Source organism: Ictalurus punctatus, chromosome 6 (genome assembly GCF_001660625.3).
Source record: "Ictalurus punctatus breed USDA103 chromosome 6, Coco_2.0, whole genome shotgun sequence".
NCBI lineage: Eukaryota > Metazoa > Chordata > Actinopteri > Siluriformes > Ictaluridae > Ictalurus > Ictalurus punctatus.
In genome coordinates this window covers 2,679,382-2,701,046 of record NC_030421.2, presented here as the reverse complement: position 1 = coordinate 2,701,046, position 21,665 = coordinate 2,679,382, and the positions used below count along the sequence as shown (strand labels likewise).

Genomic DNA, 21,665 nt, shown 5'->3' with positions numbered 1-21,665 from the left:
CACTCATGTTCATATTTCTTTGCGCCTAAGTTTGAACTTTTTAGACGTTCCATCTGAAAGATTTTGTGTCTGAAATTTCATAAACATTATGAGCACGCCTGCTCTGCCCAGTTGGCTGAATTAAAAGCTATAACTACAGAGTGCGAACAGGTTAATAGTAGAATTGTTAATATATATACACTGACTCTGCTTATACCCATGGATTGTGTCATCTGTTTGGATAATTTTTTTTTATCCGAGTATGAAATTTATGCTCAAAACAATGTCATAAAGTGAAAATCATTATTAATAGGGCACATATAAGTGCCAAAAGGGTTGTTTAAGCACTTGGTGATAGACAGGTTTAGCAGATGGAGGGAGGCAATGCCATCAGCAGACCAAACTGCAGGAACAGTGATTCAATTTTTGACCAGAAAGGTAATTCCTAGATTTGGCATACCATCTCTGACAATGGCTCAGCATTTGGTTAAAATGCTTAAAACAGTGTTACAGTATCTGTGCATAAATTAAAATTTTGACGTGTTATTACCCTCAGTCACAGAGAATAGTGGAAAAGGTAAGTGTTACCTTTAAGGCTAAGCTTAACAAAATTGTGCTGACACTGAACTTGTTTCGGTAGATGCTCTACCTCTTCCACTAATGACCTATCGCATGGAGACTAACAGAAATATGCATCTAACACCGCATGAAATTCTTACGGGTTGACCCATGTCTGTGCCATATCTGAGAGGTCCTTATGAAGGACTGCCGCTGGAGTAATTGCAGATGGAACTAAGAGCACATATGAGATAACTAACTGCTATGTATGAAGCTATTTATTCACAGGAACAGAGCTGGGGACCGATATACAATTACTGACTGATGATAAACAGTTTGTCACCCCAATAGGCTAACATTAGCAACTACTGTATGCAACTAACAGCATGGCAGGTGTGCTTGATAATGAGATCAAATAATTGGAAAATTTAATTACTGGCAAATGAGTTTAGTGTATCAAATATCCAGTGATTGATTAGTGTATACAAATTACTCCATGTCATAATATTTTTATTTAAATGACAGGTAGAATGGTGGTGCAGTGGGTAGCATCACAGCTCCACAGCACAGCTCCAGAGTACCCCAATTCCATCCTGGGCTCAGGTTCAATCCTCCAGTGAATGTGTGTGTACGTGGTATAAAGGGGTGTCCTATTGAATATGTGTTCCGAAATTGACCCCAGTGTTCCACCACTGAAGTTCTAATAATGTTTAAATAACCTAATTTAAATTACTTTATTTTACTGAAACAAACTAGATCTACTCTATTTGAAATAGGCCAAAATCACTTGTGAGAGAAGTGTATAAAGTTCTTGTGTTTTTTTTTTTTTATTATTATTATTTCTTAAAGACTCATCTCTGTTACTTACGAAAGTATAATAGTGCCAAATGTCCTCAAGGCAAAATGGCATGTTGAATTACGTAAATTGAATAAAAACATATCGCAATGACAATAATTGAATTTTTCTGCCCAGCAATTTGACACAAATCAGAAAAAAAAAACATTAAAACAAAAAGCAATATCAGTGCTTGAATTAGTTTCCTCTGCAATTCATTGGGTTTGTATATTTTGATGGAAAACAAAATTCCAGCATTCAAAATTCAATGCACACATATTCACCTTCCAAAAATACTTTCCAAAATATTCAGTTGTTAAAATGCCATCATCGTTATTCATCATTTAATATTTCGACACATTATTTTCCAACCTCACAAATTCAGGCTGCAAAAATTCCTTCACATCCGGGTCTCACAGGAAGAGCAATGGATTGCCGATTCTATCGTAACATGTTACTCTGGGCCGCCCCCTAGTGGTGGGATTGTGCAGACAAGCCACAAGAGAAGATGAACCGAGCAATATATTCAGTTACACTGTTAATCAATATGACAGTATATATTTTTATACAGTTTTTCTGTTGTTTTCTCTGTCTCACGGTTTCCCCTTTAGGCAGCACATTATTCACTTTATTTTCAAATGCAAAACATAACTGCAAAACATTTACATAGACATGAAGACACACAAATGTCAGATTATGACAAATATGTTTAAAATCTTATTTATATTTAATGTAAATGTATTTAAATGTATTTATATTTAATGTAAACGTAATGTAAATAAGCTAATATAAATTTAGAGGGACATTGCTGATACCATACCCATCTGAATGAACTGCCTCAAGTACCCAATGATATGTTGGTTTGTTTCAGCTGGGTATTCATCATCATCATCAGCAGCAGCAGCAGCAGCAGCAGCAGGCCAGGATATTCGAGAAAGCAGCATCTACATCATGACCAGTAGACTGTTGGCTAAACACTGACATTCAATAGGTTTGGATTAATTCTGAGGGGAAAAAATCAAATATTAACCTAATTTATAAAAGTACTCATTACCTCAGAGGAGCAAGAGTCTTCGGATTCCACTGGAAAAAACACCACATCCTTCCTCTCCATCAGAAGCGACCAAACCATTGTATCCTCGTCTGAGTTGTTTCATTTGGCATGTTTTTCTCCCAAGAACCTAAAATATGTACCAAAATGAGCAAAACAGCCAGTAAGTGTCACAGAATACAGTTTAATTTCTGTCATACTAAATCATCCAACATGTCTTCTAAATCATTCAGTGTATCTTCAGTTTGAGAAGAGCTTGCTCACTAAGCAGACAATTCAGGTTTTATTTGTCACTACTTCAAAATTCTATAAGTACAACGTGGATTTAACATGCAAGCCAGATTTACAGAGCATAGACAACTAAAACACAAATGGAGAGAAATTGAAAAAAACTACATTCAACAGTGGGACAATAGTTAATTGCCTGATTCTTCAAAGGAGTTTCCATTAAAATGATCTTTAAGCATAATTCCAATATACTCAGAAGACATAACATAAAACATGGTCTTGTCCAGTAGGGAAATACAGGTATTTGAATATATGTAATCACATACCACAAACAAGAAAATTACATGACCGCATGTGAAAGCAGACGTTCGTAGAGCTACTTTTTATTTTATTCGGTTGGACCCGGGAGATCCCAAGACAAGCAAAGCTCCAAAACTTTCTCATGTTGGTCCTCATCCAATGGATACTGTACATTAAGCTCAATTAAAATTTTAATAAAATTAGTACAAAACAACCTTACAGTAAAAAGAATACTTACTGAAAAGTTGACCAAGTATCTATATTGTATATACATACCAGGTTGATGATCTCTCGCAGATCAATATCAGGGCAGTCCTCCAACAGTAAAGTGGCTGTATCATGTGAACCAAGAACGAACACATGGACAAAAGCTCTGCTGAGACCTGCAATACATGGTCCGCCATGAAGGAAGGAATGGCCGAGCATTCGCCTGCTACCAGGAAGAGGTCACTTTCGATAAGAAACTGTGAAGATGAGGGCACCATGTGGTCTGGCTACCTCAAACAGGCAGGTAACTCCCGTGTTTCCTGTTCAACATAAAGCATGCAGAAACATTAAAACTGTTTGACACAATTCTATTATCTTCGCACCCCCTCTGGACATGCGGGGTTCTCCCCAACTCTCAGATACAGAATCCGCCCCGCGGATGTGTGTATTGACGCCTCTACACAGACAGACCCTCTGCCTGACCCTTCCTCCAGCTACCAGACTCATGATGATGTGGTCTTCTCCGACCCGGGCTCTGATCACTCTCCCCCTTTCTCACCTGCCAGTCCTGAGTACTCTCCCCCGTACACCTCAGCCCGCTATCCCCCATCCCCTGGGCGCACCCCATTTTACCATCCGTTTTCTCCCTACCGCTCTCGGATTACCTACCCACCAGCCCAGTGAATTCTCAATAAAGTTACTTACTACTTATCCTTGGTCTCCCTCGTGTTTATTTCTTGTGTTTTTCATATACAACAAACCACAGCCAGTTCCGTGGCCTGGTCAAACAATGAATTTTCAGATGTGCCCTCGGGACCCGCTGTTGTTCTCTCTCGACTGCGTCGTTTAACATAATAGTAAAGGGTGGCTGCAGCCATGACCATGAACAACAGGGGGCGCAGTAGAAAATCCACTACAGCAGCGAAAAGTGCACTCAGAAGCGTCTTCATTTTCTCTCCTGATCAGAGCAACCTCAATAATCACCTTACTCGCACAAACTTCAGCGAATGTCTCAGACCTTTGGCATTTTTAAAGCTCAACTCAAGACACACTTCTTTAAACTAGCATTTGACTGTTGATGTATACTTTTATTATTATTATTATTATCACTGTTACTCTCATTAACTTTTATAATGTTTTATTTTCTTCTGTGTACTGCTTATTTTGTGTACAGCGCTTTGAGAAGCTGCTTTTAAAGGCGCTTGTGACGTTACCCAATGTATTTCTGTTTGTTCTATGTGCCATTTGTGTGTCTATGTCAGTGGTGGGATGGGTTTCTTTTGTCACCTCCCCCTTCTATAGGCCCCGCCTACTCCATGCACACGTTCCGGCTTGCTAGTGGATGATCACGTTTTGTCCACGCCTGCTCCGGCCATGTGCAACATGATTGGTTGCCTGCACGTTTCCGGAAGTATACTTAAGCCTCGTCAGTCTCCATCCCAGGGAAGATTTTTGCCATTGCATTGTGTACACAGAAGTTCTTTTCACCTGTGTATGACCCTATGCCTGATTTGACTTTGTTTATGCTCGCCCCATTACGTTTCGTGTGACACACTTGTGTATATATTATTTTGTTAATTAACACACGAATAGTCACCTCTGTAAATAGTGCACGGTTAAGAGTGGTTTGTAGGAAGTCATTTGTGTTGATTCTTCTTTTCTCCTGGCTTTGGGTTAGTGAGGGAAGATGGTGTATTTTTGTTTTCTTTTCTTGTTTCGTCCCGTTTCTCTTTCGGTGCGTTTGTCCGCCGGTTTTGTCTTTGTGGTGTGTGTGTGTGTGTGTATACAGGTTATAAGATATGGCTACTAAATTTAACCTGGATCAGTTTACCATTTGTCGGCTGTTAGAGCAGTTTGAGCGATGCCGAACCCACCTCACTCTCTCGCTAAACCCCGCCCACACAAGTGTTTTCAGACACCCCCCCCCCTCTCTCTAAACATGCCCATACAAGTGTTTTCATCGTAGACAGTATGTTCTGTCAAGCTGTCAATCGTAGAGGTAGAAGTAGTAGGGCTAATTTATGGTTTGTGTTTTTCCTGACCGACAGTTCTGTAGGTACACCTAATTTATGACCAGGGGTGGTAGGGGTGGTGGGGGTAACCTTATCCACTGTATCAGTGGGTCATTTTGGCACCTGTATCTGGGTTGTGTCCTTCCTTTCCTGGGGGTGTGTGTTTTGTGTATTGTGGAACGTAGAACGTACTGTCTACGATGAAAACACTTGTATGGGCATGTTTAGAGAGAGAGAGAGAGAGAGAGAGAGAGGCGTGTCTGAAAACACTTATGTGTGGGCGGGGTTTAGCGAGAGAGTGACGTGGGTTCGGTTTAACTTTCATTAACGTTTCACACTGCGAATGGAATGCACCTCTGGAAAAAAAATAGAAACCTTATCTCCTAGTTTAAAACATTACGGAGATTCTTTTAGCAAGCACTTTAACATTTTTACCTCGTAAGGATCTTTGTTTAGAAGTCATGTAATACGCCTTATTCTTTTTAAACAACTCTTTGAATTTTTTTAGTTCCTAAAGGTTTATGTTTTTGAAGGTATGTAATTCACGCGCTTCTTTTAAACAGATTCTTTTTTTTTTTTTTTTAAAAAAAACGCTTTACCTCCTAAACTTTTTTATTCAAACGCAGACCAGCCTCCCTAAACATAATCAAGATTTGTTTCCCTGTATTTCACAAACCAAAAATATTCTACTCATATATGTACACATTTCAATCATAATGCTTTTCTAACAATGTGTTTACACAAACGGAATAACCCCACACAGTAACACAAACACATGCCCATATTAAAACATTATTTCTTTTCAGACGTATTTCACCCAAACCAAAAAAACAGACTCATTAACATAAACACCTTTTGTTGGGAGGGGGACTATTCCCCCCCCACACCCCTCTCCACCACTACAGGACACAAATTAGCCAGATTGACCCACTGATACAGTGGATAGGATTACCCCCCAGACCGGTCATAAATTAAAGTGTGCCTACAGACCTGTCAGTCAGGGAAAGAGAGGGGCCATAAATTATCAAACACACTACTTTGATTGACAGTTTGACAGAAAGTGTATGATATAACTACTGTGCCATTATGACAGAAGAAACAGACTTCTTGCTTGAGAATGGTCTTGCTGTGCCTAGCTGTAGTCCCTGGTGCTCGCCCTGCCTACTAGTTCCAAAGCCTGACAAAGGCTATAGGTTCTGCACAGATTATAGAAAAGTCAATGTTTTAACCAAACTCGTTTCCCCTCCAAAGAATGGAAGATTGTGTTGACTGAATCGGAAATGCAACGTTTGTCACAAAACTGGACCTTCTAAAGGGTTACTGGCAGATTCCACTCACCCCACGTGCATCTGAGATTTCTGCTTTTGCTACACCAGACAGGTTCCTCCAATATACAGTCATGGCTTTTGGTCTGAAAAATGCTCCAGCTACAGTTCAGTGGCTAATGGACCAGTTATTGGGAGATGTAGAGGACTGTGAATCCTACCTCGACGATGTGGTCGTTTTTACAGACACCTGGGATAGTCATATTTGTGTTTTAACCCGTGTGTTTGCTCATTTCCAGACAGCCTCTCTTACTCTGAACCTCACAAAATGTGAGTTTGGTCATGCCACCGTAACCTACCTCGGTAAACAGGTTGGACATGGTACTGTTCGCCCACTGAATGCTAAAGTTAAGTCCATTGTCACTTTTCCTTTAACTCCATAAAATGGCCTAACTGTCTGGGAACCTGGGGATTTCAATGTACTTTTAAGGTAGTGTCATACCATGACATTTTCACGCATGGAAGCTACAGACTCAGCATTTCCCTGATGACTACCAGTAAAGCTAGCAATATCAGTATTATTTGTAGTTTTTGAACAATGGGAGTTTTTGTTTTATTACTGTTTCATCATTAACAGGCCAAACAAAATGATACAGTCTGGCAATTAAATAAGGAAACTCAAAGCTTTGTGGAGCTTATTAATGGCTTGATTTCACATCTTAACAGGGTTCTGAACGAGTGTCTTAGTGAAGACAATTGCACTTGGAGGGTTAACCTGTTAAGCCCATAGATGAAAGATTCACAGAAAATGCTAGTAATGCTGAAAAACGTAAATATGTTGTGTGCTACAAGAACCTAATTTGAGTGTGTGGTGGACATTTTGACAAACACCAGTAGACTCGTCCTCTCAGGTTTAAAAGTTTATTGCAGTAATAGAAGAATTAGCGCGCTCTGGCACGCTTCTCTGCATCCATGATATATGTACCAAAGGTGCCGGTGTATGTCTGCACGTCTGCTACGTTCAGTAAGGAAGCCAAAACCGTTAAGTATGTAGCTAGCCAAGCGATTGACTTCGTGCAGGTGTTCAAAATATAACGTCGTTAGCTAACGTTAGCTGGCTTGTCACAAAAAGCTAACAAAACTTCGCTACAATGAATGGCTACCATTTTTTCGAAAGGATAAATGTGAAGTAATTCAACAGTATAATAAAATATCGTATTGCGCTGTTGATAAATAAATAATAGCTTAACTTACCCCTTGCTTTATCTTCTGTTTCAGTATTGGCCCAATCCACACCACAAGCACAAACGCTTTGAGCAGGTTCTGAGCAGCGTGTTACAATAGTATCGGCAATCCATTGTTCTTCCTGTGAGACCCAGATGTGAAGACTTGAATTTTAATACCCGAATTTTAAGACCTGAATTTTAAGACCGGAATTTTTGCAGCCTGAATTTGTGAGGTTGAAAAATAATGTGTCGAAATATTAAATGATGAATAATGACAATGGTATTTTAACAACTGAATATTTTGGAACCATATTTTAGGAAGGTGAATATGTGTGCATTACATTTTGAATGCTGGAATTTTGTTTTCAATCAAAATATACAAACCCAATGAATTGCAGAGGAAACTAATTAAAGCACACATATGTTTTTTTTTTCTTTTTGATTTGTGCCAAATTTCTGAGCAGAAAAATTCAAGTATTGTCATTGTGATATGTTTTTAGTCAATTTATGTATTTGAGTAAACATTCCAGTTTTCCTTGAGGACATTTGGCTCCATAATTCCTGTCCTTGTGTATCGGGCCATGTAGGGTCGCGTTATCTAGCCTAGAAAGAACAGAATATTCTGAGCTTACACTGAACTCTTTTTCACCTCATGCTGAACACAAACACAAACTTTGTGCTGACACAAACATGTGATTATCTTTAGACATGTCTGCTAAAACCTTGTAAGCACAAAGTAAGTTAGGACCATTAGACTAACGATTTTAGCTTCCTTATTGAAAGTGACAGACGTGCAGACCTACACCGGCACATTTGGTATATACATCATGGATGCAGAGTAGCGTGCCGGAGCACTCTAATTCTTCTATTACTGTATGGTCTGCAATAAACTTTTAAACCTGAGAGGATGAGTCTACTGGTGTTTGTCAAAATGTACACCACACACTCTAATTAGGTTCTTGTAGCACACAGCATATTTATGTTTTTCAGCAGTACTAATTGCCAGACTGTATCATTTTGTTTGGCCTGTTAATGATGAAACTGTAATAAAACAAAAACTCCCATTGTTCAAAAACAAAAAATAATATTGTTTATACCTGTATATAACTTGTAAATGGCAGTGTATACTGATAATAACTTATGGAGTTGCATCAATTTTTAAATTTGATGTTATGCGTATCTCATCAGTAACCGTATATTGCTCAATTCATGATGTTGCCCCTCCTTCTATCCAGTGTACCTTGACCAACTTCTGAATGTGGGGTGAACATCAGTCCGGGTGTTCCCCAGATTTGTTCTCCCTGTGCAAACTGTGGGCATCTGTTTTATTAGTGCAAACAGTTGCTCATCTGACAGCCCTCTCTCACGCTGGCTATAAAAGATGGAGGGTAGCAGGTTCTTTAGTACATCCTTCAACTGAGCTGTGTCTGCAGTGGAACCAGAGGATCTTCTTAACCATGAGGCTACTGATCCAGACCTTCACGATCTGCCTGGCTCTCTTCCTCTGCCTGGCAGCTCCCTCGTGAGTACTACTTTCTGTACACTTCAGAACTTCAACTCATCTATGTGAATCTCTCTTCATATTTTTGCCAGACAATTTGTTTTTTTATTCCATTAATATCTGTATCTGCAGCATTATTCTTCTGTTCATATCTATGTTTTGAATTTCTGCTTATGCCTGTCATAGTCCCTGAATTAAACACTGGCATAAAAACCAGAGTTTTCAAATTTAACACACTTATTAATTATGAAAAACACAACAATATATTTTAACTTCTCCCTTTTTTTCTGATCCTTGGTGCCCAGGCATCACCATGACGATGTTAAAGGTGAGTTAATGTCTGAGCAAGTCAGCCACACAGAGAAACGTTCTGAAACGTATTTGTTAGTCTCAGCATGCTTTACAGTAGAAATTATGTTTACATACAGACTCTAATTGTACAAACACCAATGCAACAAACAGGCATTGCTATAAAATATGCTACCAAACTGCTTTAAAATATGCAAGATGTTGTTTTACTTATATATTTATATTTATGTATATATTTAATAAGAGACGGTTGTTTGATTCAGGTGAAAAGGTAATTGGGGCTAGTGACCATTCTAATGACGACGCCCACTCCGACCATGCAAACAATGGCCCCGACCACGCAAACAATGGCCCCAACCAGAAAAACAACGGCCCAGACCACGAAAACAATGGCCCCGACCACGCAAACAACGGCCCTAACCAGAAAAACAACGGCCCAGACCACGCAAATAATGGCCCAGACCATGCAAACAATGGCCCCAACCAGAAAAACAACGGCCCAGACCACGCAAACAATGGCCCCAACCAGAAAAACAACGGCCCAGACCACGAAAACAATGGCCCCGACCACGCAAACAACGGCCCTAACCAGAAAAACAATGGCCCCTGCCATAAAAACAACGGCCCCGATCATGCAAACAACGGCCCCGACCACACAAACAACAGCACCGGCCATAAAAACAATGGCCCTGACCACACAAACAATGGCCCCGACCATACAAACAACGGCCCCGACCACAAAAATAACGGCACCGACCACACAAACAACGGCCCCGACCACACAAACAACGGTGCAAGCCATAAAAACAACGGCCCATGCCATGCAAACAACGGCCCCGGCCATGCAAACAACGGCCCCGACCACGAAAACAATGGCTCCGACCACGCAAACAATGGCCCTAACCAGAAAAACAATGGCCCCGACCACGGAAACAATGGCCCCAACCAGAAAAACAACGGCCCAGACCACGAAAACAATGGCCCCGACCACGCAAACAACGGCCATAACCAGAAAAACGGCGGCCCACACCACGAAAGCAATGGCCCCGATAACGCAAACAACGGCCATAACCAGAAAAACAATGGCCCCAACCAGAAAAACAATGGCCCAGGCCATAAAAACAACGGCCCAGACCACGAAAACAATGGCCCCGACCACGCAAACAACGGCCATAACCAGAAAAACGGCGGCCCACACCACGAAAGCAATGGCCCCGATAACGCAAACAACGGCCATAACCAGAAAAACAATGGCCCCAACCAGAAAAACAATGGCCCAGGCCATAAAAACAACGGCCCCGACCACGCAAACAACGGCCCCGACCACGCAAACAATGGCCAACACCAGAAAAACAATGGCCCCAACCAGAAAAACAATGGCCCAGGCCATAAAAACAATGGCCCCGACCACGCAAACAATGGCCCCGACCATGCAAACAACGGCCCAGACTATTAAAACAACAGCCCCGACCACACAAACAATGATCCTGCCTGTGAAGAAGAACGTGGTCAAGGAGCTGCTTGGCTGTGACCATCATGTGTGAGCGACAGAAAGAAGATAACACCACCTCTATAGGAAGACCACCCACCTTCCATCTTCTGAATAATTAAAAAAAAAAAGTTAAAAAAAGAAAAGTTTGATTCTAAAAACTGCAAATGAAGCTAGTTCTTTTTTTGGCCAATGTGCGTTGTGTTATTTTAAATAGCTGTATCCAAACAACAAGGCTATTATGTCTCTGTCAGCACTGTCTGTAAACATTGACAACCACCTGTGCACTTTGTGGCTGATGAATAAACTAAAATAAACATCAGTGAGTGTCCTATTGTATTTTTTTTTATTGAATATTTATTCCATTTAGCATGCCAAAAGTTTTTGACTTCAGGCTATATTCAGGCTGTATTCAGATGGCAACTTAACTTCAAAAGATGTCAGTAGATGTGTGCTGAAAGTTCTACATACGAAGAGCCATGTTTAAAAAATGTATACTGATGAAGCAGAAAGTAATTTATGGGTGATAAACATAGATCATTTCAATACATTAAAAAACATAGAAATTTACCTTTCTTTCTCCTTCTTGCTCCTACACTTCCTTTGATTTTCATGCTGTTAAAGTCACTGACCCTGCCAAAATGCACTTTCTGGTTGTTTACCGTCCTCTAGGTCAACTGGGGAAGTTGATCGATGAATTTGACATGCTACTGTCCACCATCCCAGATGATGAAACTCCCCTTATGGTCCTTGGTGACTTCAAAATTCATCTAGACAAGCCACATGCAGCTGACTTTCTTGCTCTCCTAACCACAATTGACCTCAAGCAGTTCACCAGTTCACCACACTAGCAACCCACAAAGCCGGCAACAGCTCGACCTCATCCTCACACGTAATTGAACCACACACAATCTTTTCATTACTCCTCTCCACACCTCTGACCATTTCTTTATCCAGTTCTCTATTTCTCTCCCCTCACCCCCTTCACTGTCTCCATCCTCTATCTCTTTTCATCGCAATCTTCGCTTCCTTTCCCCCTCACATTTCTCCTCCGTTGTCACAACCTTACTTCCCGCTGATAGCCACCTCTCCTCACTGGACTTAAACACCGCAACTGACTTGCTATGTTCCACCCTAACATCTTCTCTTGACAGCATCTGCCCCCTAACATCCAGACCTGCCCTTGGCTCTCAGAAGCTCTGCGTAACAACCGGGCCAAACTAAGAGCATCTAAAAGGAAATGGTGTACATCTAACAATCCAACTGACCTAACCAATTACGAAACACTTTCTCTCCTCTTATTCCAATAGCATCTCCTCTGGTAAAGACAGACACGCACACAGGTTAGGGTCTTACAGTGCACTAGTAGAAAGGTATATCACATACCACATACTACAAAGAGAAGATTGGCAGTTCTCCCAACAACCACACTCTCTTCAAAACCTTTTCTTCTCTTCTCTGCCCCCCTCCTCCCCCTTCCCCTACCTCTCTAACTGCAAATGACTTTGCCACTTTCTTTTCCAACAAGGTTACATCAATCAGGAATAAGTTCTCAACCCCAGACATGCATAGACTGGCTCCTCCTCCATGTAATTCCCAAGTGACTTCCTTCTCCCCTCTCTCAGAGACTGATGTCTCTAAACTCCTCCTCTCTAGCCGTCCCACAACCTGTCCTCTTGACCCTATCCCTTCTAACCTTCTTCAGTCCATCTCTCCCACATCATTACCTGCACTCACATACATCTTCTCCCCACCTCTCAGATACAGAATCCGCCCCGCGAATATGTGTATTGACGCCTCTACACAGACAGACCCTCTGCCTGACCCTTCCTCCAGCTACCAGACTGATAATGATGTGGCCTTCTCCGACCCGGGCTCTGATCACTCTCCCCCTTTCTCACCTGCCAGTCCTGAGTACTCTCCCCCATACACCTCAGCCCGCTATCCCCCATCCCCTGGGCGCACCCCATTTTACCATCCGTTTTCTCCCTACCGCTCTCGGATTACCGACCCACCAGCCCAGTGAATTCTCAATAAAGTTACTTACTACTTATCCTTGGTCTCCCTCGTGTGTATTTCTTGTGTTTTTCATATACAACAAACCACAGCCAGTTCCGTGGCCTGGTCAAACAATGAATTTTCAGATGTGCCCTCGGGACCCGCTGTTGTTCTCTCTCGACTGCGTCGTTTAACATAATAGTAAAGGGTGGCTGCAGCCATGACCATGAACAACAGGGGGCGCTGTAGAAAATCCACTACAGCAGCGAAAAGTGCACTCAGAAGCGCCTTCATTTTCTCTCCTGATCAGAGCAACCTCAATAATCACCTTACTCGCACAAACTTCAGCGAATGTCTCAGACCTTTGGCATTTTTAAAGCTCAACTCAAGACACACTTCTTTAAACTAGAATTTGACTGTTGATGTATACTTTTATTATTATTATTATCACTGTTACTCTCATTAACTTTTATAATGTTTTATTTTCTTCTGTGTACTGCTTATTTTGTGTACAGCGCTTTGAGAAGCTGCTTTTAAACGCGCTTGTTACGTTACCCAATGTATTTCTGTTTGTTCTATGTGCCATTTGTGTGTCTATGTCAGTGGTGGGATGGGTTTCTTTTGTCACCTCCCCCTTCTATAGGCCCCGCCTACTCCATGCACACGTTCCAGCTTGCTAGTGGATGATCACGTCTTGTCCACGCCTGCTCCGGCCATGTGCAACATGATTGGTTGCCTGCACGTTTCCGGAAGTATACTTAAGCCTCGTCAGTCTCCATCCCAGGGAAGATTTTTGCCATTGCATTGTGTACACAGAAGTTCTTTTCACCTGTGTATGACCCTATGCCTGATTTGATTTTGTTTATGCTCTGCCCCATTACGATTCGTGTGACACACTTGTGTATATATTATTTTGTTAATTAACACACGAATAGTCACCTCTGTAAATAGTGCACGGTTAAGAGTGGTTTGTAGGAAGTCATTTGTGTTGATTCTTCTTTTCTCCTGGCTTTGGGTTAGTGAGGGAAGATGTGTATTAAAATTATTGAAAAGGTGTATTTTTGTTTTCTTTTCTTGTTTCGTCCCGTTTCTCTTTCGGTGCGTTTGTCCGCCGGTTTTGTCTTTGTGGTGTGTGTGTGTGTGTGTGTGTGTGTGTGTGTGTGTGTATACAGGTTATAAGATATGGCTACTAAATTTAACCTGGATCAGTTTACCATTTGTCGGCTGTTAGAGCAGTTTGAGCGATGCCGAACCCACCTCACTCTCTCGCTAAACCCCGCCCACACAAGTGTTTTCAGACACCCCCCCCCTCTCTAAACATGCCCATACAAGTGTTTTCATCGTAGACAGTACGTTCTGTCAAGCTGTCAATCGTAGAGGTAGAAGTAGTAGGGCTAATTTATGGTTTGTGTTTTTCCTGACCGACAGTTCTGTAGGTACACCTAATTTATGACCAGGGGTGGTAGGGGTGGTGGGGGTAACCTTATCCACTGTATCAGTGGGTCATTTTGGCACCTGTATCTGGGTTGTGTCCTTCCTTTCCTGGGGGTGTGTGTTGGTGAAATACACAGCATTCCTCTAGGGGTATTAGGATTTCTCGGAGCAGACATTGTAACAGAAAGTTGCAGAGATTCTTCTGTGTTTTAACTACAACTTCTTAACCATTATTTAAGCACTGAGACGCACGACTCTCTCCTTAATTCGTTAACATAAACACATTTGTAAGCATTCTGGTCAGCAAAAACACCGGAAATCACACGTCTCTCTCACACACAGACAGACAACTGCCAAGAAAGATAGCACATTCAGATCAAACAGTGTTACAGAGGGCCTAAATGTACACGACTTGACTATCAGCCAGCAGGGACATGGGATGTCAAAGCATAGACAAAATCGTATGTATTTAGCGACAGTTGTGTGTAAGTATCCTCGTTGGCGAACCATTTTCCAAAATCTTGTTTATAGTTGAAACAAAACGCACGATTCTTTTAAACAGCACTTTTAAACGTTTTACCTCCTAAAGGTTTATGTTTAGAAGGTATGTAAAAAACATTTTTTACATTTCTTTGGCCATATCGATGTTTTATCTGTTTCAGGGGTTTAATTTCAGTAAATGTTTATTCAAAGTCACGCCGTTCTCCCAAACACGTAATCGACAGTTGTTTTCATTTATTTCACAAGCAAACATTCTGCTCATATATATTCACATTCAGCCATCATGCTTTTCTAACAATGTGTTTACACAAACGAAATAACCCACACAGTAGCAAAAACACACGCCCATATTACACATTGATATTCTTTTCAGACATATTTCACCCAAACCATCCTCAAGCTTCAAAATAAAACAATACCACAAAAGTAATTTCAGAAAGAAACATTCTCTTATACCACAAAAAGGTATACATATATACATTGTGTGTGATTCATTCAGGGAGAAACACGTTTCACAACAGTGTCATTAACATAAACACGTTTGTTGGGGGAGATCCCCCACAGTACACAAAACACACACCCCCAGGAAAGGAAGGACACAACCCAGACATACAGGTGCCAAAATGACCCACTGATGCAGTGGATAGGGTTACCCCCACCACCCCTACCACCCCTGGCCATAAATTAGGTGTAACTACAGAACTGTCGGTCAGGAAAAACACAAACCATAAATTAGCCCTACTACTTCTACCTCTACGATTGACAGCTTGACAGAACGTACTGTCTACGATGAAAACACTTGTATGGGCATGTTTAGAGAGAGAGAGAGAGAGAGAGAGAGAGAGAGAGAGAGAGAGAGAGAGAGGCGTGTCTGAAAACACTTATGTGTGGGCGGGGTTTAGCGAGAGAGTGACGTGGGTTCGGTTTAACTTTCATTATCGTTTCACACAGCGAATGGAATGCACCTCTAGAAAAAAACAACTAGAAACCTTATCTCCTAGTTTAAAACATTACGGAGATTCTTTTAGCCAGCACTTTAACATTTTTACCTCGTAAGGATCTTTGTTTAGAAGTCATGTAATACGCCTTATTCTTTTTAAACAACTCTTTGAATTTTTTTAGTTCCTAAAGGTTTATGTTTTAGAAGGTATGTAATTCACGCGCTTCTTTTAAACAGATTCTTTTTTTTTTTTTTTTTTTTTAAAAAACGCTTTACCTCCTAAACTTTTTTATTCAAACGCAGACCAGCCTCCCTAAACATAATCAAGATTTGTTTCCCTGTATTTCACAAACCAAAAATATTCTACTCATATATGTACACATTTCAATCATAATGCTTTTCTAACAATGTGTTTACACAAACGGAATAACCCCACACAGTAACACAAACACATGCCCATATTAAAACATTATTTCTTTTCAGACGTATTTCACCCAAACCAAAAAAACAGACTCATTAACATAAACACCTTTTGTTGGGAGGGGGACTATTCCCCCCACACACCCCTCTCCACCACTACCAGACACAAATTAGCCAGAGTGACCCACTGATACAGTGGATAGGGTTACCCCCCAGACCTGTCATAAATTAAAGTGTACCTACAGACCTGTCAGTCAGGGAAAGAGAGGGGCCATAAATTATCAAACACGCTACTTTGATTGACAGTTTGACAGAAAGTGTATGATATAACTACTGTGCCATTATGACAGAAGAAACAGACTTCTTGCTTGAGAATTGTCTTGCTGTGCCTAGCTGTAGTCCCTGGTGCTCGCCCTGCCTACTAGTTCCAAAGCCTGACAAAGGCTATAGGTTCTGCACAGATTATAGAAAAGTCAATGTTTTAACCAAACTCGTTTCCCCTCCGAAGAATGGAACATTGTGTTGACTGAATCGGAAATGCAACGTTTGTCACAAAACTGGACCTTCTAAAGGGTTACTGGCAGATTCCACTCACCCCACGTGCATCTGAGATTTCTGCTTTTGCTACACCAGACAGGTTCCTCCAATATACAGTCATGGCTTTTGGTCTGAAAAATGCTCCAGCTACAGTTCAGTGGCTAATGGACCAGTTATTGGGAGATGTAGAGGACTGTGAATCCTACCTCGACGATGTGGTCGTTTTTACAGACACCTGGGATAGTCATATTTGTGTTTTAACCCGTGTGTTTGCTCATTTCCAGACAGCCTCTCTTACTCTGAACCTCACAAAATGTGAGTTTGGTCATGCCACCGTAACCTACCTCGGTAAACAGGTTGGACATGGTACTGTTCGCCCACTGAATGCTAAAGTTAAGTCCATTGTCACTTTTCCTTTAACTCCATAAAATGGCCTAACTGTCTGGGAACCTGGGGATTTCAATGTACTTTTAAGGTAGTGTCATACCATGACATTTTCACGCATGGAAGCTACAGACTCAGCATTTCCCTGATGACTACCAGTAAAGCTAGCAATATCAGTATTATTTGTAGTTTTTGAACAATGGGAGTTTTTGTTTTATTACTGTTTCATCATTAACAGGCCAAACAAAATGATACAGTCTGGCAATTAAATAAGGAAACTCAAAGCTTTGTGGCGCTTATTAATGGCTTGATTTCACATCTTAACAGGGTTCTGAACGAGTGTCTTAGTGAAGACAATTGCACTTGGAGGGTTAACCTGTTAAGCCCATAGATGAAAGATTCACAGAAAATGCTAGTAATGCTGAAAAACGTAAATATGTTGTGTGCTACAAGAACCTAATTTGAGTGTGTGGTGGACATTTTGACAAACACCAGTAGACTCGTCCTCTCAGGTTTAAAAGTTTATTGCAGTAATAGAAGAATTAGCGCGCTCTGGCACGCTTCTCTGCATCCATGATATATGTACCAAAGGTGCCGGTGTATGTCTGCACGTCTGCTACGTTCAGTAAGGAAGCCAAAACCGTTAAGTATGTAGCTAGCCAAGCGATTGACTTCGTGCAGGTGTTCAAAATATAACGTCGTTAGCTAACGTTAGCTGGCTTGTCACAAAAAGCTAACAAAACTTCGCTACAATGAATGGCTACCATTTTTTCGAAAGGATAAATGTGAAGTAATTCAACAGTATAATAAAATATCGTATTGCGCTGTTGATAAATAAATAATAGCTTAACTTACCCCTTGCTTTATCTTCTGTTTCAGTATTGGCCCAATCCACACCACAAGCACAAACGCTTTGAGCAGGTTCTGAGCAGCGTGTTACAATAGTATCGGCAATCCATTGTTCTTCCTGTGAGACCCAGATGTGAAGACTTGAATTTTAATACCCGAATTTTAAGACCTGAATTTTAAGACCGGAATTTTTGCAGCCTGAATTTGTGAGGTTGAAAAATAATGTGTCGAAATATTAAATGATGAATAATGACAATGGTATTTTAACAACTGAATATTTTGGAACCATATTTTAGGAAGGTGAATATGTGTGCATTACATTTTGAATGCTGGAATTTTGTTTTCAATCAAAATATACAAACCCAATGAATTGCAGAGGAAACTAATTAAAGCACACATATGTTTTTTTTTTCTTTTTGATTTGTGCCAAATTTCTGAGCAGAAAAATTCAAGTATTGTCATTGTGATATGTTTTTAGTCAATTTATGTATTTGAGTAAACATTCCAGTTTTCCTTGAGGACATTTGGCTCCATAATTCCTGTCCTTGTGTATCGGGCCATGTAGGGTCGCGTTATCTAGCCTAGAAAGAACAGAATATTCTGAGCTTACACTGAACTCTTTTTCACCTCATGCTGAACACAAACACAAACTTTGTGCTGACACAAACATGTGATTATCTTTAGACATGTCTGCTAAAACCTTGTAAGCACAAAGTAAGTTAGGACCATTAGACTAACGATTTTAGCTTCCTTATTGAAAGTGACAGACGTGCAGACCTACACCGGCACATTTGGTATATACATCATGGATGCAGAGTAGCGTGCAGGAGCACTCTAATTCTTCTATTACTGTATGGTCTGCAATAAACTTTTAAACCTGAGAGGATGAGTCTACTGGTGTTTGTCAAAATGTACACCACACACTCTAATTAGGTTCTTGTAGCACACAGCATATTTATGTTTTTCAGCAGTACTAATTGCCAGACTGTATCATTTTGTTTGGCCTGTTAATGATGAAACTGTAATAAAACAAAAACTCCCATTGTTCAAAAACAAAAAATAATATTGTTTATACCTGTATATAACTTGTAAATGGCAGTGTATACTGATAATAACTTATGGAGTTGCATCAATTTTTAAATTTGATGTTATGCGTATCTCATCAGTAACCGTATATTGCTCAATTCATGATGTTGCCCCTCCTTCTATCCAGTGTACCTTGACCAACTTCTGAATGTGGGGTGAACATCAGTCCGGGTGTTCCCCAGATTTGTTCTCCCTGTGCAAACTGTGGGCATCTGTTTTATTAGTGCAAACAGTTGCTCATCTGACAGCCCTCTCTCACGCTGGCTATAAAAGATGGAGGGTAGCAGGTTCTTTAGTACATCCTTCAACTGAGCTGTGTCTGCAGTGGAACCAGAGGATCTTCTTAACCATGAGGCTACTGATCCAGACCTTCACGATCTGCCTGGCTCTCTTCCTCTGCCTGGCAGCTCCCTCGTGAGTACTACTTTCTGTACACTTCAGAACTTCAACTCATCTATGTGAATCTCTCTTCATATTTTTGCCAGACAATTTGTTTTTTTATTCCATTAATATCTGTATCTGCAGCATTATTCTTCTGTTCATATCTATGTTTTGAATTTCTGCTTATGCCTGTCATAGTCCCTGAATTAAACACTGGCATAAAAACCAGAGTTTTCAAATTTAACACACTTATTAATTATGAAAAACACAACAATATATTTTAACTTCTCCCTTTTTTTCTGATCCTTGGTGCCCAGGCATCACCATGACGATGTTAAAGGTGAGTTAATGTCTGAGCAAGTCAGCCACACAGAGAAACGTTCTGAAACGTATTTGTTAGTCTCAGCATGCTTTACAGTAGAAATTATGTTTACATACAGACTCTAATTGTACAAACACCAATGCAACAAACAGGCATTGCTATAAAATATGCTACCAAACTGCTTTAAAATATGCAAGATGTTGTTTTACTTATATATTTATATTTATGTATATATTTAATAAGAGACGGTTGTTTGATTCAGGTGAAAAGGTAATTGGGGCTAGTGACCATTCTAATGACGACGCCCACTCCGACCATGCAAACAATGGCCCCGACCACGCAAACAATGGCCCCAACCAGAAAAACAACGGCCCAGACCACGAAAACAATGGCCCCAACCAGAAAAACAACGGCCCAGACCACGCAAACAATGGCCCCAACCAGAAAAACAACGGCCCAGACCACGAAAACAATGGCCCCGACCACGCAAACAACGGCCGTAACCAGAAAAACAATGGCCCCTGCCATAAAAACAACGGCCCCGATCATGCAAACAACGGCCCCGACCACAAAAATAACGGCACCGACCACACAAACAACGGCCCCGACCACACAAACAACGGTGCAAGCCATAAAAACAACGGCCCATGCCATGCAAACAACGGCCCCGGCCATGCAAACAACGGCCCCGACCACGAAAACAATGGCTCCGACCACGCAAACAATGGCCCTAACCAGAAAAACAATGGCCCCGACCACGGAAACAATGGCCCCAACCAGAAAAACAACGGCCCAGACCACGAAAACAATGGCCCCGACCACGCAAACAACGGCCATAACCAGAAAAACGGCGGCCCACACCACGAAAGCAATGGCCCCGATAACGCAAACAACGGCCATAACCAGAAAAACAATGGCCCAGACCACATAAACAATGGCCCCGGCCATAAAAACAACGGCCCCGACCACGCAAACAACGGCCGCGACCACGCAAACAATGGCCCCAACCAGAAAAACAATGGCCCAGGCCATAAAAACAACGGCCCCGACCACGCAAACAACGGCCCCGACCACGCAAACAATGGCCAACACCAGAAAAACAATGGCCCCAACCAGAAAAACAATGGCGCAGGCCATAAAAACAATGGCCCCGACCACGCAAACAATGGCCCCGACCATGCAAACAACGGCCCAGACTATTAAAACAACAGCCCCGACCACACAAACAATGATCCTGCCTGTGAAGAAGAACGTGGTCAAGGAGCTGCTTGGCTGTGACCATCATGTGTGAGCGACAGAAAGAAGATAACACCACCTCTATAGGAAGACCACCAACCTTCCATCTTCTGAATAATTTAAAAAAAAAAGTTAAAAAAAGAAAAGTTTGATTCTAAAAACTGCAAATGAAGCTAGGTCTTTTTTTGGCCAATGTGCGTTGTGTTATTTTAAATAGCTGTATCCAAACAACAAGGCTATTATGTCTCTGTCAGCACTGTCTGTAAACATTGACAACCACCTGTGCACTTTGTGGCTGATGAATAAACTAAAATAAACATCAGTGAGTGTCCTATTGTATTTTTTTTTATTGAATATTTATTCCATTTAGCATGCCAAAAGTTTTTGACTTCAGGCTATATTCAGGCTGTATTCAGATGGCAACTTAACTTCAAAAGATGTCAGTAGATGTGTGCTGAAAGTTCTACATACGAAGAGCCATGTTTAAAAAATGTATACTGATGAAGCAGAAAGTAATTTATGGGTGATAAACATAGATCATTTCAATACATTAAAAAACATAGAAATTTACCTTTCTTTCTCCTTCTTGCTCCTACACTTCCTTTGATTTTCATGCT

At 41.1% G+C, this 21,665-nt stretch overlaps 2 protein-coding genes and 1 long non-coding RNA gene across 4 annotated transcripts; 2 read left to right on the top strand and 1 right to left on the bottom strand.

The window, feature by feature from the left end:
* Positions 1 to 1,345: 1,345 nt before the first annotated feature.
* Positions 1,346 to 12,540, bottom strand: LOC108266823 (uncharacterized). 2 transcript variants are annotated; one of them, XR_008396523.1, is made up of 4 exons: positions 11,532 to 12,540; positions 3,228 to 3,478; positions 2,427 to 2,553; positions 1,346 to 2,349 (listed from the first exon to the last, which is right to left on the bottom strand). It is a non-coding gene; the product is annotated as an uncharacterized LOC108266823 (long non-coding RNA). The 2 variants fall into 2 exon arrangements; XR_008396524.1 differs by lacking the exon at positions 11,532 to 12,540 and adding an exon at positions 7,690 to 8,475.
* On the top strand, positions 8,961 to 11,282 carry LOC128632901 (GATA zinc finger domain-containing protein 14). Its single transcript, XM_053680700.1, has 3 exons — positions 8,961 to 9,183; positions 9,468 to 9,490; positions 9,735 to 11,282. Exons 1-3 carry the CDS (start codon positions 9,119 to 9,121, stop codon positions 10,925 to 10,927), a joined length of 1,281 nt encoding a protein of 426 aa, XP_053536675.1. The 5' UTR covers positions 8,961 to 9,118; the 3' UTR covers positions 10,928 to 11,282.
* A 6,730-nt stretch (positions 12,541 to 19,270) lies between the features above and the next one.
* Positions 19,271 to 21,368, top strand: LOC108266822 (GATA zinc finger domain-containing protein 14). The gene is made up of 3 exons (XM_053680886.1): positions 19,271 to 19,523; positions 19,808 to 19,830; positions 20,075 to 21,368. Exons 1-3 carry the CDS (start codon positions 19,459 to 19,461, stop codon positions 21,013 to 21,015), a joined length of 1,029 nt encoding a protein of 342 aa, XP_053536861.1. The 5' UTR covers positions 19,271 to 19,458; the 3' UTR covers positions 21,016 to 21,368.
* Positions 21,369 to 21,665: the final 297 nt, after the last annotated feature.